The sequence below is a fragment of the Diabrotica undecimpunctata genome, chromosome 3, assembly GCF_040954645.1.
Source record: "Diabrotica undecimpunctata isolate CICGRU chromosome 3, icDiaUnde3, whole genome shotgun sequence".
Classification (NCBI taxonomy): domain Eukaryota; kingdom Metazoa; phylum Arthropoda; class Insecta; order Coleoptera; family Chrysomelidae; genus Diabrotica; species Diabrotica undecimpunctata.
The window spans coordinates 18,357,410-18,374,371 of NC_092805.1; the positions used below are offsets into that span (position 1 = coordinate 18,357,410).

Here is a 16,962-nt window from a genome sequence, read left to right on the forward strand (position 1 = left end):
GAAAAAGTTGGATTTCTACTAGCCCCGAGGACAGGATGGCTTCCGCTTAAAATTCGGAACAAATGATCACCTACAAACAGTAAAAACCTCAATAGAAAAATTTATAGAATATAACAGATCACTGGTACTTATCTTTGTAGACTTTCACAAAGCATTCGATACCGTAACCGTGGAATTAGACAGCATTATAATTGCTCTGAACAATAGTAGAATAGACTACCGGCTTACAAAGTTAGTACAAATATTGTACGAAAATGCCACAATGCGTGTAAAACTACATATTACCACCAGAGAAATTTATATAAAGTGAGGGGTGAGATAGTAAATTATTTATAACGGTCCTGGAATACGTCTTTAAAATGCTAAAGTGGAAAAATAGAGGAATACGGAGAAATGTTCAATCATCTGCGTTTTGTCGATGATATAGTACTTATTACCGAAGATCTACGTAAAGCACAACAAATGCTACAAGAATTAGAAAACGTATCTTCGTTATTACCGCTATACGTTATTAAAATGTATTAATATGTCTAAAAATGAACATCAATAAGACCAAATTTATGACAACTTTGATTCCCAGCGAACACTTAACCATCCAAAATTAAGTGGTAGAATATATATATATATATATATATATATATATATATATATATATATATATATATATATATATAGGTCATGAAATATGGATAATCAGATCTGTGAATTTCAACGACGAATAACACTTGTTTGGTCAGCGTATGGTTCACTAAGAGATATCTTTAAGAGCAACATCCCGATAGCTATGAAACGGAAGACATTTGACCAATGCATTCTTCCTATTAAGACATACGGAGCATGCCAATACCTAAGGAAAAGAACAGGTGTCACTGATGTCGTCGAACGTATGAGCCAAGCTGAAATGAAATTGGACAGGTCACATAGCGAGACTAAAAGACTCACGATGGACCGGAAAACTAATTGATTGGCGCCCAAGAGAAGACAAACGCAGCAGAGGACGACCACCAACACTCTGGATGGACGACATTAAACGAATCCCCAAGAAATGGCCACAAGACGCACAGAAAAGGGAAGAGTGGCAAAAAATGGGAGAGATATATGTCCAGCAGTGGACAGAAGAGTGTGCATGATGATGATGATGATGATCGGTGGTTGGTGGTAGAATATATTGATTGTGAGTAAGTCTTATTCTTATTTCATTTTACCTGTTTATTTATTTCTTTGTATAGATACTCCACTAAAGACATACATAGTTGTTATGAAATTGTTTATCGAAAATACACACCCAAATTAATGATAACCTTCCATATATATATATATATATATATATATATATATATATATATATATATATATATATATATATATATATATATATATATATCCATCCGGCAATGAACAAATATAATTATTTATAAAGGGGAAGAAGAAAAGGAAAAAGGACAATACACAATACACTTAATACACTTATTAAATTAGAAACTGAATCTTCTCCAAAAATATTGTAGTTTCTCATATAAATATTGTGCTAAAATTTGGTGTATGTTGATGTATTTATATTTTGCTATATTTATGTTAAAATTAGTGTTTTATTAGTGTTATCATTCATTATATGTTTACTAATTGTTTATATTTATACAATTATATACGGAAAAAATTTATTTATAAATAAATCTTGAAGATGTTTACCTAAACAAACTATAGAGATATTTAAAAACCACGTAAAGATATCGAGTAATCGGAAAGAATACTACACTGTAGAAGTTTCGAATCTTGACCTCGATATATAATAAATAATTTAGTTCATTTATACCGAAGACATGAGAACAAATAATATACAAATCTGCTGAAATACCAACAAAATGACTACTAATTGCTACCAAAAACCAAGAACCCCAAACACGGTGATGATCATAGATTGATCAGTTTAGTATCACAATTATTAAAAAACTTTTTCAAAGATGAAACATACAAGAATATTCAGAAAATATGAAGCGGATATAATTAATAGACAGTTTGGCTTTCGTACCGGCTTCGGAACAAGGGAGGTCTATCTATATGGTTTCACAGCTCTTATAAAAAGATCTTTACCTCGCTTTTATAGACTGTGAAAAAGCTTTTGACACGGTTAAGCATAACATTCTCATAGAATGTCAAAAGCGAAAAGGACTCGACAGAAACGATATAAACATAGTGAGATATCTCTATTGGAACCAACAGACTGTGGTAGCATTAAATTGAAATATAACGCATGGGTAACAGATTATCAGATATTATAAGATAAGGCTGTTACTATTTAATATATATTCCAAAGAATTATTCTCACAAGCATTTAAAAAATATACAGAAGGGATCAAGATATATGGTGAAACTTTAAATACCACTCGTTACGCCGACGATAAAGTCATTGTTGATGAAAATGAGACAGAGTGTAGACGATACTAAACACAACTTACGATACTGAGGAATAGTTTGGTTCAATAATAAACATAAAGAAAACAAAAGCCATGTTTATCAGTAAGGATTTAGATAAAGAATAAAGATATTGAACAAGTGGACTACAATAGCGTATCAGCAAACGAATAGGAAAGATACCTGACGGAACTGCTTAAAAGAAAGGAAAATAATAATCAACACAATAACGTACCTGAATTAAGACACAAAATAGAAATCACTTTTCATGAAGTAGAGATAGCCATAAATTCACTCAAAAATAGAAAGGTACCAGGACCAGACGGAATAACCAACGAGCTTCTAAAACACGGAGGAGAAAGTATAACTCTAGAGATGACAAAACTTATACAAAAACTAATATTGAAAGATACCAGAGGTATGGAGAAACAGCATAATGATACCAATGTTCAAGAAAGGAGATAAAGAAGACCTCAACAATTATAGAGGTATGAATCTACTGAAAACCTTACTTAAGATTACCACAAAAGTCCTAACCAACAAAATCAATAAACTAACAACTTTATCAGATGAACAACAAGGATTCAGATCCGGAAGATCTTGCGGAGACACCGTATTTGTACTAAGACAAATCACAGAAAAGGCCATCGAGTACAATAAACCAGCATATCTATGTTTTATGGACCTGACAAAGGCTTTCGATCACATCCAAATCAAAGACATCTTACACTTACTGTATAAAAGAAACATATCAATCAATATTATACAAACCACCGAAAACATCAACTTCCTTAATCGAATAAAGGCAAAGTTAAATGGAAAACTAATACAGTGTATACCAGTACAAAGCGGGGTAGGGTAACTCGTTAAGCCCACTTCTTTTTAATATAATAATGGACGAAATAATACAAGCAGTACGTAAAGGTCATGGATACAGAATGGGAACCAAAGAAATCTAAATATTATGTTACGCAGACGACGCCGCATTAATCGCCGAGACAGAAGAAGAGCTCCAAAGATTATCACACATCTTCAATACAACAGCCAAGAAATACAATATGATAATATCAGTAGAAAAAACCAAATGTATGACAATATCTAAATACCCACTACGAAGTAAAATTTAAAGTGATGGGAAAATAATAAACAGGAAGCAAGTTTTAGATATCTAGGAATAGATATAACTAGTTACGGAGGTGTTGAAGAAGAAGTACAAAAAGAAAGCTTAAAAGCAAGTAAAGCGGCGGCATCTCTTACTGACACAATCTGGAAGAACAAACAAGACAAGACAAAAAAATAAGAATTTATAAATTAGCAATTAGACCTATTTTAACATACACGGCGAAGACAAGACCTGACAAATCTAAAACACCTGACTACTAGAAACAACAAAGATGAAAACACTCCGACGGACATCAGAGACAAGTAGGTTGGATAGAAAAAGAAGCGAAAACATAAGAAGAGCATGCAATATAGACGACATACATGGATGGGTGACAAAACGAAAACAGGAGTAGAACGAACACATTAGTAGAATGGCAGAGGATAGACTAGTACGAATAGCACGAGATAAGTCACCAAATGGACGAAGAAGTATTGGCAGCACAAAAAAAAGATGGTGCGATAATTTAAACAATTTAAACGGCTAATATTGAAGAAGAAACGGACTTTAAAGCCTACATACAAAAAGGAAGAAGAAGAAGAAGAAGAAGAAGAAGAAAAAGTAGACAAAATAAAATCTCAAAGATCTACCAAGAAAAGAGCAATCAGAGGAGCAGCGTTTTTAAAGATGAATATATTTATGAGTAACCAAACATTCAGGCCCCAACAAATCAGATATCTGATGGTAAAATGTTATACCCACTTTATTCTTCTTTATGTCGCCAAAGCCTGGATTATTAATGTTGACTTAATGAGAAAGCTGGAAGCTTTTGGGATGTGGCTTTTTTGGAGACTTTTTAAAATATCATGGACAGATCATATTGCGAACGAAATGCAAAGAGACAAATATCTTTTGATCGCCATTAAAAGGAGAAAGACAGCATATTTGGGCACACACTTGTAAAATGATAAGTACGAGTTCGTGCAGCTGATTTTAAAGTGCAAAGTCGAAGAAAACTGGGTCCTAGTTGAAGACAAATATCCTCGCTGAAAAACATTCGCGACTAAAACGGTTCAATAAAGACTCACTTTTAAGAAAAGCCAAAGATAGAAATGAATTTGCGATGGCTATATCCAATCTTAATGGAGTCTGCACTAAAAAAAGATATGAAATACCGAAATCAGAAATACCGTTTAATAAATACTGCAGTAAAAAATATATCCATTTAAAGTTATACACAAATTATTTACTAATAAATAAAACGAATAACATGCTAAACTATTACTTTCTAAAAAATATACCAAATCTGTTAAATCACTTCAAAAAACGATGTTAGTCAAACAATCAATTACAATAATTTTCATTTGTATTGTGACATCGTTAAATAGAACAGTTTTTCAAAATTCAATGAACACTTGAATTAAATAAACTTTGAAATTTTATTCTTAAAACGTTTCTCTGATCAAATGCCAACTCACTCAAAAACAAATCAAGGCCGGACAATGACATTTAATTGTTACGTCTCAATCAAAGTAGGATTTTTTAGATTGCTTCGTTCATATCAACGTTGGGGTTTAAACAAACCAAGAAAAAGAAAACCTAGAAACTGAAAAGTGGATTGCAGCTAATTTTCACCCCAGTCTGCCTATTTCCCTTAATATTTTTGTTTTTAGCGTACTTGTGAGGTTGTTATCATAGCACATTGTTTTTATAAGCTTAAAAAGCAACAACCACAAATCTGTTAATTATTTCTAAAAATTAAGAACTTACTGTAAAAAAAGTAAGAGCATGTGGAGCGAAAATTCACCCCACTTGGTATTTGGTGTCGGTTGTCTGTAATATATTTATTGATCAGAACTTTTTTCATCAGATCAGAACGGAGGAGTTTTATTTGTGCCCGTGAAAAGAGTGCGTGGGAATTCAGAAAGTATTTAAAGTGCATTTTGATAATGGCGACATCTTTTTCTTCGAGATCAAGAAAAATTTTGCAGTTGGAAGAAGCTGCTTATATTTCTGGTTAGCAGAATGAACAAACTATTACTGAGTTAAACTGTGTAATTATTTAGACCTAATAAATGTTATCACTTATAAAAGAATATGAAAACCCCGTGGATGACTACTTAAATACAGAACCTATTTATGATACCTCAGAACATAAAACCCATCATAGAAGAAAGAGATGCGATTACCAGCGATGCCAATGACGATAAGAAGATGATGGAGATTAACGACCTGCAAGACGTATGGTTCGTTTTGGATAAAAAAACCTGTTCCAAGAAAAAGAATTCGGTCAAAAAATATAATCAGAACTGCCGTTTGTGTTTATCATAGTGTACCAACATCCATAAGTATGACTAAGTTGTTCAAATTATTTATTTCTGAATATATTGTACGAGATGTGGTGACTTTCACAAATCAACGAAGCCTGTTCGAGGTAGAAAGTCGCAATCGAGTTAGAAAGACATTAACGAAATTGAAATTTACGCATATATTGGGCTTTTATCTACGCTATTGCCCTAAAAAGTAATCGAGAGACTGTAGGAATCATATCGTATGTACCGTATGTACCGTATATCAGATGACTATGGTTTCAAGACGCCGCTATATTCTGCAAATCAATTTTCTGGATGTAACTTTACATAGAGAAAATAGTACTATAACTAGTTCATGGTACACCAAAAAAACTTGGTCGTCGAGATAACTGAATTTCAACTCTCATCATCCCTTGTCTCAAAAAAAATCTGTAGATATTGGCCTCACCGACAGAGCTATCAGATTAACCGATCATATCAATAGACCTCAGGCCATAAAAAAAGCCAAAACTGCACTAGCACTTTATTCATACCCACACTACCTTATCTAAAACACTTTCAAATCGCGACTGCATAATTTTACAATAACAAAAATAACAACAAAACTAACATGGCAAAGAAAAACTATATTTCTCTCCTATATAAAAGGTTTATCATAACAGCTTGCAAATCTTAACATTACAGTTGCTTATAAACAAGATAATCTATTGAAAAAGAATTTTACAAAACAAAAAACAAAAAATCCCCAATTAAAAAAATAGCATGTTGTATATGAAATTCTCTGCTCGAGTTGCGATGGGGTATATATTGGACAAATCAGTCAACTACTTAACACAAAAACACGTTCTCACAAATATGACAAATAAACTCAACCACCCTCACAAAACATGAAAACAAAAAAAAACATAAATTTGATTTTGACAATACTGATATCTAAAAAAGTGAAAACAACAGGAAAAAGAGTGAGCTTGTGGAGTCTAAAAAAAAATAATAATACAATAAATGGTGAAACAGAGTCAAAATTCAGTGCTCGAATTGCAATGGGGTATATATTGGACAAATCACTCAACTATTTAACTCAAGAATAGGTTTTCACAAATATGACAAAATAACTTAACCGTACTCCCAAAACATGAAAACAAAAAGAAAAAAAAATAAGATTTTGACAATACTAAGATCCTAAACAGTGAACATAACAGGAAAAATATGGAGCTTCTAGAGTCTATAGAAATAAAATATAATAATGCAATAAATGGTAAAAAAGATGTCAATCAGTGCTCGAATTGCAATGGGGTATATATTGGACAAATCATCATCATCAGCATTGGTGCTACAGGACAGTTGTTCTGCTGTGATCTTGCCAGATATCCTGCCCATCTTAGTCTTCATATTTTTATAAGGGATACTACGTCTTTACCACCAAATATATCTTTATATCTGTGATATATCTCGTAGTTGTACCTCCTTCTCCAAACACCATTTTCACAGATGCCACCGAATATTCTTCTCAGGATCCTTCGTTCAAATATGTGCAGGAGGTTTTCATCTGCCTTTGAAATGGTCCATGTCTCCGCATATGTCAACACTGGTTGTATAGGGGTTTTGTATATGGTTATTTTTGTTTTTTTTTTTTTTGGCTTAAGTGTCTGCTTCTCATATGTCTACTCAGTTCAAAATAGCATTTGTTTGCTAGGATTATTCTTCGCTTGATTTCTTCCGTCATAACGTTCTCCTTGGTTATCAACCGTGAATTGGTGTTAGATGTTTCTGGCTCTATTGTTGGGTGTTAATGCTATTATCTTAGTTTTCTTCTCATTTACTTTTAGCAGGCCCATATTTTTTGAGGCATTTGACAAGGTGGTATACATTTCTTCTAGCTTGCGTGTTGTGCGGGCAACTAGGTCAACATCATCTGCATCTGCTAAAATTTGGGATGATTTATTAAAAAATGTTTCCTCTGTTGTCCATTTGGGCATCCCCGACCGCCTTTTCTAGAGCTATGTTGAAACGGATACACGCCAGCGCATCTCCCTGTCGCAGCCCAACATGCGTTTCAAATTCCTGAGATTGTTCGCCCCGTATTTCGACTTTGCAAACAACTTTACGCATTGTAGCCTTAACCAATCTTACCAGTTTATCGGGGATGTGGAATTCATCCATGGCTTCATACAATTTATTTCTTAGGACACTATCATAGGCCGATTTAAAATCTACGAAAAGATGATATGTGTCGATATTGAATTCATTGGTTTTTTCCAGTATTTGCCTTAGCACAAAGATCTGGTCTGTTGTTGATCGACCAGGCCTAAAACCACTTTGATATTCGCCAAGAAGCTCCTCTGAATATTCACTCAGGCGACCATATAAAATACTCGAAAATATTTTGTATGCTGTATTAAGGAGGTTTATTCCACTATATTTTCTGGATTTCAATTGATCACCCTTTTTGTGTAGCAGGCAAACGATTCCAGTACATCACTCTTCCGTAATTTGTTCCTCATTCCAGGCTCTCAGTATGATTTTATATATATGATTAGTCAGAGTAGCACCTCCACATTTAAGAAATTCCGCCGATATACCATCACTTTCTGGAGATTTATTATTTTTTAGGCGTTTTATTGCACCCGTACTTTTTGAATTGATGGAGGCTCCAATGGTGTATTGTTGCTTGCTCCTGGGGGTGGTTGATTTGAATCTTCTACTTCGATAGTAAGTAGTTCTTTATAGTGTTCCACCCACCTTTTCAATACTTCTTCTTTTGTATTGAGTATATGCCCCTCCTTATCCTTACATAGTTCGATCCTTGGTTTAAATTCTTTTCTTGCTTTATTTAGATTTTTATAGAATTTTCTTGTTTGATTATTCTTTTTTAATGCCTCAAGTTCTTCCAATATTCTATTTTCATAAGTTCGCTTTTTTCTTCGATGGATGTACTTCTCTTCTCTTCTTAGATCTTTATAATTTTGTTCTTTTTCTCGGGTTCTTTTTTGCTGCATTAGTTTATATGCATTGTTCTTTCTTCTTGCAATGTCTTTGCACTCAGCATCGAACCACTCATTGCGTGGTGGTGGTCTTTGGACATCTATTGGACAAATCACTCAACTATTTAACTCAAGAATAGGTTTTCACAAATATGACAAAAAAAACTCAACCGCCCTCACAAAACATGAAAACAAAAAAAAAGATCCTAAAAAGTGAACATAACAGGAACAAGAGCCTTTTACAGTCTAATTTAAAATAGGTAATCTCAGAACTCCTACGATGTTAAAACAACTGATTGTTTAAATGATAAACCAACATCAACAAACACCATATTAAATTTTAAAATACATTTTACTTGTAGTGACTTAATGGGTCTGTCCTATGCTTTTATTATTTATTATTATTTTAATTGCCTTTTAATAAAATGTTTTTTAGTCAATATTATTTCTTGAAAAAGGCAATATCCATGCTGAAATGTCGAAAAAAGTCAATAAAAATGTCTTAGTAGCATGGACAATGTTTTTTTTATGAACTTAAGCCAAAAAAAATGTACTAATATATAGATATATAGATATATATATATATATATATATATATATATATATATATATATATATATAACTTTCTCCTTTGCTATTTCCACTGTGTGTTGTTATACGTATATCCAAATATTAAATGAATGAAACTCGTTTAAATTAATTCAATTGTTGAGTTACGTTTTGTTGCCTCTAAATCGTTGTGTTATTGATTAAATTAGATTGACAATAATTTTTGTAGAGCTTCGTCACACAGCCCAATATTATTACTTAATTACCTGGCGTATGAATTTTATAGTGCGTCCCAAGGATAGGCACTGCTTTTGGTCCAGGAATAGCTAAAACATGTTTCCAAAACTCCTCGTATCTACGTTTGCGTTTCACATAGTAAACAATGAAAAGCGGAACAAAAATCGCGAACAACAACAACGACACCATACTTTGCACAATATTTTTCAGCACTGGACGTACTCCTACCTTAAGATCTTATATATGGTCTGCTAATTGATGACAAACATTCAGGACCGAAGTAAGGTTGAACAATTGATAAAGTAGATTCGTAATATTTATCTTAACGTTTTGTTATTAGTAAATAAAGATTAAATAGTTTTTTGTTTATTTCAAATCTATAAAGTAACATTGTTTATGATGAAAGTGTAAACAATTGTACAAATATTATTTTTTAATTTATAAATTCACCTTCCGTGTTTGGATGTAGATCTATTTATGGAAATTACTATAAATTAAATTTGTGCAAAAACAATTGTAAATTACTTGTTATGAACGTAAAAGCACACACTTCTTGTTCTTCAGGTTTCGTCTCCTCGTCGCTAATTGGAAATCAATATTGTGATTTTAACTTTATTCACTGTTGTTGTGGATTCCACATTAAATGTGGAACCACATTCACACACACGCTTTTCCACATTCGACAACTCAGGGCGTAAATGTATTTCATTAACCCTCCGTCGGTCACAAATGTATCAAAATGATACAAGCTCGCCAATTTTCAATGATATTATTGAACCCTAAAGTAAGGAGAACCCACCTTCATAGTACCTTCCTAGACCGGTTTAGTCTACCGCTCAGTCGTATAAGTAACGTCCTAGTGATTGAGTGTGTTTACATACAAGCGAGCGTATTGTATCATATTGATACATTGCGACATAACGTGTAAGTGTTGTTTTATTTTGGTCGTATTTTAGGATATTTTCGATCTACTTATTATAGGTGAGTGTTATTTAATATTTTTATTTTTAGTATATTGGCTGCAAAGCAGATTTACAACCTAAATTATCCGAATAATGTAGAATATCTTCGAAAATTTATGTTAGAAGAGGACGAAAATGAAGACACAGATGCCGAAGATTAGCCAACGGAAAAGTTAGTAACTCTGATACTGAAGAGAGTTGGACAAAAGAAGAACCAGATTTACAACTTATTTTACATTGGAAAAGATAAAACCACTAGATGGATGAAAACACTACGCGCGAAGAAGCGACGCAGTGAGCCACATGACCTGGTTACACTTCTCCCAGGAGTAATACATGAAGCACGACTAGCTAAGTTACATATAGAATGTTTGAGTCAGATATTTTCTGATAAAATCCTATAAACAATAGTCAGGTTCAGTACATTCATCTTAAAGTATGATGACAGACATGACGGAACTTAAAGCTTTTATATGCCTTTTATATCTAAAAAAAAATGATGTTAGAGGATCTCTGGAGTACAGATGGACAAGGCGTGGTAATATTTCGATTGGTTATGAGTTTCAGAAGGTTTAACTTTCTTATGAGATGCCTGCGTTTCGATGACCACATCACAAGACCTTAATGGAAAGCTGTTGACAACATTGCGCAGATTCGTGAACTTTTCGACGATTTTGTTCATAATGGTAAATATAGCTATTCACTAGGACAGTGTGTGACTATTGACGAAAAACTGGAGGCTTTTAGAGAATGTTGCAGGTTCCAACAATATATCTCTTCAAAGTCATCCAAATACGGAGTAAAAATTTATGCTATGTGTGATGCAGTTACCTTTTATAGTTAAAGTCTGAAATATAGAACTGGGCACAATATAACGGCAGATAATTGGCTTGCAGATGTGCAACTTTTACTGAAATAAAAAGTAATAGATTGTGGTATCTTGGCGCAATAAAAAAAATTAAAGGGAACTTTTAGTAGATCTGCTAAATGTAAAAGGACGACCACCACAGTCAACTATGTTTAATTTTGGAGAACCGCCCACTATTGTTTCCTACGTACCAAAAACGAATCGAAATGTTCTTGTTATATCTTTTTAGCATTACGATGATTTCATAGATCAGACGTCAGGACAAGCTACGAAACCAGACATGATCACCTATTATAATAAAACCAAGTCAGGTGTCAGGTGTTCCTACGACGTTGCTAGAAATATACGTTGTTGGACCATGGCCGTTTTTTTTCATACTGAACATTGCAGGCATTATTGTCCCAGTGATTTCAATCGACAATGGACAGGGAATATACGGCGTCGCCTTTTTCATCGGAAACTAGGCCATGACTTAGCCTTACCACAATTCCAAAAAAGAAGTCTTATGACACAAGGTATACCACGTTCTCTTTCTGAAGCACTCAGCAGATTAAGACCAACGGAAGAGCCCGATGCAGAAGCTGGACTAGTAGCTGCAGAAGATGTAGTTCAAACACAACGTCGTCGCTGTGCTTTATGTTACACATCACGAAGGACCAGGTTGACCAAAATCATTTGCAAGAATTGTAAACGATATATTTGTGACGAGCATATAACCCCAGTGTGCACATCATGTCACTCAAGGTTACAAGAACAAGAAGACTCAAGTGATACATAAGTGATAGATCGCCACCGCAATGAACTGAAATAAAGATTTTCTTGGTTTGAAATGTTTGTAAGAAAATAATATATTTTAATGATCAACTTACCTCAGCAAGGTTTCATTCAGCAAACAATTAAAAAAATATATTAGGTATTTTGAATAAACTTTTGTGCACTTCACTTGTAATTTCACAGCATCCTTACTCATCTAAAAATATTAACTTTTAAAGAATGTTTATCATATTTATTTTATATATATTTATTTATCATAACAGTTGGAAAACTTTAACTATCCATAATAATAAAATTCAAAAGAGAACTAATAAATTAACTAAATAGAACTAACAAAGAATTAAACAAAAATAATAGAACAATAAAACTATAGTAACTAAAAAAAAAATCAACGCGAATAATACAAATGTTTACTACACAATATGTTAAATTGTTACAACTCAAATATTAAATTTTAAATATACAGGGAAAATTTTATGGGTTTAGTATACACTTCCATATTTATAGAATAATTCTTCTTTTTTCAATGGAAGAAGTCTGCAATAGTAAGTATATTTGAGCTCTTAATACTGAGAGATATAAATTTTTGTGTTGTAGGTTTTCGACTATGAATCTGTCAAAATATGACCGAGCTAAGCGAATGGACAATGAACCTTAACTGTTTTTTGTGTCTCCTGTAAAATTAGGATATTTTTACATTGGAGATATTTCATTCCTAACGACGATTTAATGCAGACTCTTAAAATAAAAATAGGTTCTGCTTATTGATATAATATTAAACAATAAATCATATCAACTTATCGTTAAGAGACCGCCTTATTCAGGTTATTTAAACGCGAATACGAGAATTTTGAAGATGGCAAAATAATGAAAGTTAGTATTTCAGCAGACGAAGAAAGTGTGACCCAATTTTTAAAAGAAAATGTACCTATGCAAAAATACATTAAACATTTATTTCTCATTTCAAGAATCACGAGAAATTTTTCAGAATGTATGGCGTAAATATTTTATAAAATTAAATTGATTGAGTGAGAAGACAAGACTTTTACTATTTTTAAAGGTATTTTTAAAAAAGCAGCAATATATGTTTCCATTTTGCCAAATTCTTTAATGAATGTCCTTTAGGAAGTGTGTTTAACGTTCTAAAAGTTGTATTTTTTGCATATTTCATAATTATTATTAGTAACTAAATTTTCGAAGCGGTTTTGTTTTGGTTTTAGGCACATTTAATAAATGAGATAATCCAAGGTCGTGTAAATTATTAATTTTCATGCAATATGTCCAATTACTCTGACAATCACTCATTATTACCAATATTAGTGCAACCTTGAAAAAAAATATGTTCATCAAAAATCATAAATTTTTTCTCTAGACGAATTATTAGCTTTAATAGGATGTAAATATTCAATGTTTCGCTTACTTCTCATTTCATATGAATTTCTATTTTATTCCTTGCATATTCCAAGCATTAAATAATGGATCATTCGATTAGAGGATTTATATTTTGTAGCTACTTTTGTAAAATACGACGATTTAATATTTTTGCTTTGTTCAGTGTAAAACAAATTCCATCATGTAATTTCAGCAGTTTATTTCACTTGCTAAGATACGCAAGACAATCCACATGTAAGTTCTAGAAGTTTATTCCACAGCTTTATTGCAGAATTCAAGCGAAGTTTGGTTTATTTCGAATTGGAAATCCGAAGATTTCTTAGTTTTTGAAAACAAAATTAGAAAAATTGAGACAAGCTTCTGTATAGTCGCGCTGAGGAGTCCTGATAGGACGAAAAACGTATAAGCAAATTGTGTAACCGATATACTGAAATCAAATGTTAACTCATCTCAATGATTTCAATCAATTAACTTTCTTGATCTTACCATTACCAGATTAAATGAGCACTTCGACTTCAGTATCTATAGGAAATTCTAGCTAATTCTAAAGACCTCATCAATTATATGAATAGTGGTGTTTAATGTTCAGGTTGTGATGCTACCTATATAGGAAGAACCTGTAGATCACTAACTTCACGTTCTCTAGAGCACACAAAAAGAGAAAACACTTCCACTTTCTTTTAAAATTTGAAAGAACATAACCACAGTCTGCCAATTACCGGTTCCAATTACCACTTCCACCTTAATGGAGGTAAATTGTTCTCTTTTATGAACACTAATGGGTGTTCCGCAACTTCAACGTTGGTAGTAGTCCATTTGGTACGTTTTTGTAGTTCGGATATGTATTCTTTGTTCCATCGTTCCACTGGCATATGACGCAAGATAAAGACAGACAATGGTATCATTACTCGTTCTTTTTCCAAGGCGTATCCGTTACCCATTTCGGCTTAAGTGCATTTTAAACATTCTAACAGTTAGCGTTAGCAGTCGAGTTTGTTGGCAGTGTTTGCTAAGGTGGGGAACATGTTCACGCCATTATATGTTTTAAGTTAACTTCATACATTTTTCTGATACGACAAAGTAGCAGTGTCCACGCAGATATGTCATATGAGAAGATTAAAACGAGTCCAATAAAGCTAGTCAAGAAACGAGTCGAAGAGCGAAAGCAAATCCACAATCAGAATTTGAAGACCACGCCGGCGAATAGCGAAGCACAGTTGTTAGTGGACGGACACCTACCCGTCAAATATGTATGTGTTAATTCAAATAAAGTCCTTTTTCACACAGGGTTTTTGATTTTTTTACCAGAGGCACATATCGAAGTGTAAATCAAGTAAAATTCAGACAGTCTTGACAGAAATGAAAAATGACTATGTAAGGGAGGCTGCACCATAATATGTAGAATGATGATGATGATGATAGTATACTATGAATATCTTTTCTACTTTCTCAAAATAAAACACTTATCGATTGTCTATTAATTTAAATAAAATAAACTAGGGTTAACATTTTTGGGTTTCTTGCTTGGACTTGGAAAACAATAAAATACGTATATAATTTAATTTCTTGGTATAAACTTAATTCTCATTGCACAAGCAGGTCTTAATACGATATCCCCTTTGTGCCGCATATCAGCTGGTTTGGTAATTGCTTCCATTCTGAAGCTTCTTAAAATTCCATGAAGTGCAGCCTTCATTTCCAATTTGTCATATTTCTGTCCTGTAAAATAAAAAATTGGTAGATGGTTTAAATAATAATAAATGATTAGAGGCATTTGAAATGTAGCGCTATCGATGTATGTTAAGTGTCTCATATATACACCATTAAATATTAGTAGGTTCGTTATCACAGTTCCCAAATATGTTATTTTTGGATATATGTTCATATGTCAACTTGGACTCCATTTAATTGAAGCTTTGCATCGCGATGTGGGTCACGACTAAACACTAAAAATTTGTTTGAGTTTATTTTTATGCTCATTTCCTCTCCTACCTCGTGAATACGATCAAGCAGAATTTGGAGACCTTCAATATTATCTGAAAGAATTACTGTACCGTCTGCATATCTAATCACATTAAGTAGTTCCCTGTTGATTTTTATTCCATATGGTTGTCTCTCAAGTGCCCTTTTAAATAACTGGTCCCAGTAAACATTGAACAATGTTGGCGATAAAATGCAACCTTGTCTGACTTCTCGTTGTATGGAGATTTCATCGCTGTAGTTATCTCTAATTTTTACCATAGCAGTTTAATTCCAGTCTTCTTCTTCTTCAGCCTTCAGTAATCCAACTTTGGACATAGGCCTTCCCCAAATAAATCCAGTGTCTTCTATTTTACGCCACTTGCTTCCAGGTGTGTCCTCCGATCTTCTTAATATCATCAGCCCATCTCATTTGTGGTCTGCCTCTGCTTCTCTTTCGTAACCATGGCCTCCATTGTTGTATTTCGTGGTTCCACCTCTTATCATGCAGTCGGGCATTGTGTCCTGCGAAGCTCCATTTTAATTTGGCAGCATGTTCTCCTGCGTCTTTTACTTTGGTTTTGCTTCTAATCCATTTGTTTGTTTTTTTATCTCACCCCGAGCATTGATCTTTCCATCGCTCTTTGTGCTTTTACTATTTTATCCATATTGGACTTGGTGAGTGTCCACGTCTGCATAGCAGATTATTTTAAGTTGGTTTTCTCCCATTTGGTATCCTCTTTTAGTCGTTACTTGTTTTATTATATTGTCCATAATAAGGTTGAACAATAGAGGACTCAGAGAATTTCACTGTCTTATCCCATTGTTAGCTTCAATAGGGTCAGTTAGTTCTTCTGGTACTCTTACTTTTTTTGTGTTGTTTTTTTAAATATTTTCGATCATTTTGATTATTACCAAAGATACAATAAGTGAATAACGTACAATTACTTGCGTACAAGTGGATAAGGTCCTTTAACTTGTCAAATTCATCCTTGAAGTATTGTTGTATTCTAAGGATTTCTCTAGCACTTGCCTCATTATAAATGTAGCGTCGTTGAATGATCTTCCCGACCTGGAAACCTTGTTATTCTTCTGCTAGTGTTATAGTTTCATTCAGTTTATTTATTATCTGTAGTTAATAGAGGTATTAGGATACTTGATCTTCATTCATAAGGAATTCTGTTTTGTTCTTTTTTTTGTATTAGTTTTAATAATTGTTTGGTTAGACCTGGTCACCGGTACTTTAGGTCATAAGGTATTCTGTCCTCTTCTAGTGATTTTCTCTTTTTAATTTTCCTAATACTTCCTTTTACCCCTCCCTCCTCAATGTTTTAAAACACTATACCAAAAAAAGAGCGTGGCCTTGGGGAGTGCCGACAAAACTGAATATTTCTTATAGTGTGTTATTACCAAT

General features: G+C 33.1%; 1 protein-coding gene across 1 annotated transcript in view; it reads right to left on the minus strand.

The window, feature by feature from the left end:
- Nucleotides 1-16,962, minus strand: part of LOC140435687 (uncharacterized) — a 113,606-nt gene that overhangs the window by 35,039 nt on the left and 61,605 nt on the right. The window contains exons 10-11 of the mRNA XM_072524408.1: nt 15,183-15,308; nt 9,623-9,829 (exon numbers count right to left, since the gene is read on the minus strand). Of these exons, the coding sequence (XP_072380509.1) occupies nt 9,623-9,829; nt 15,183-15,308 (333 nt within the window). The remainder of the gene's footprint in view (nt 1-9,622; nt 9,830-15,182; nt 15,309-16,962) is intronic.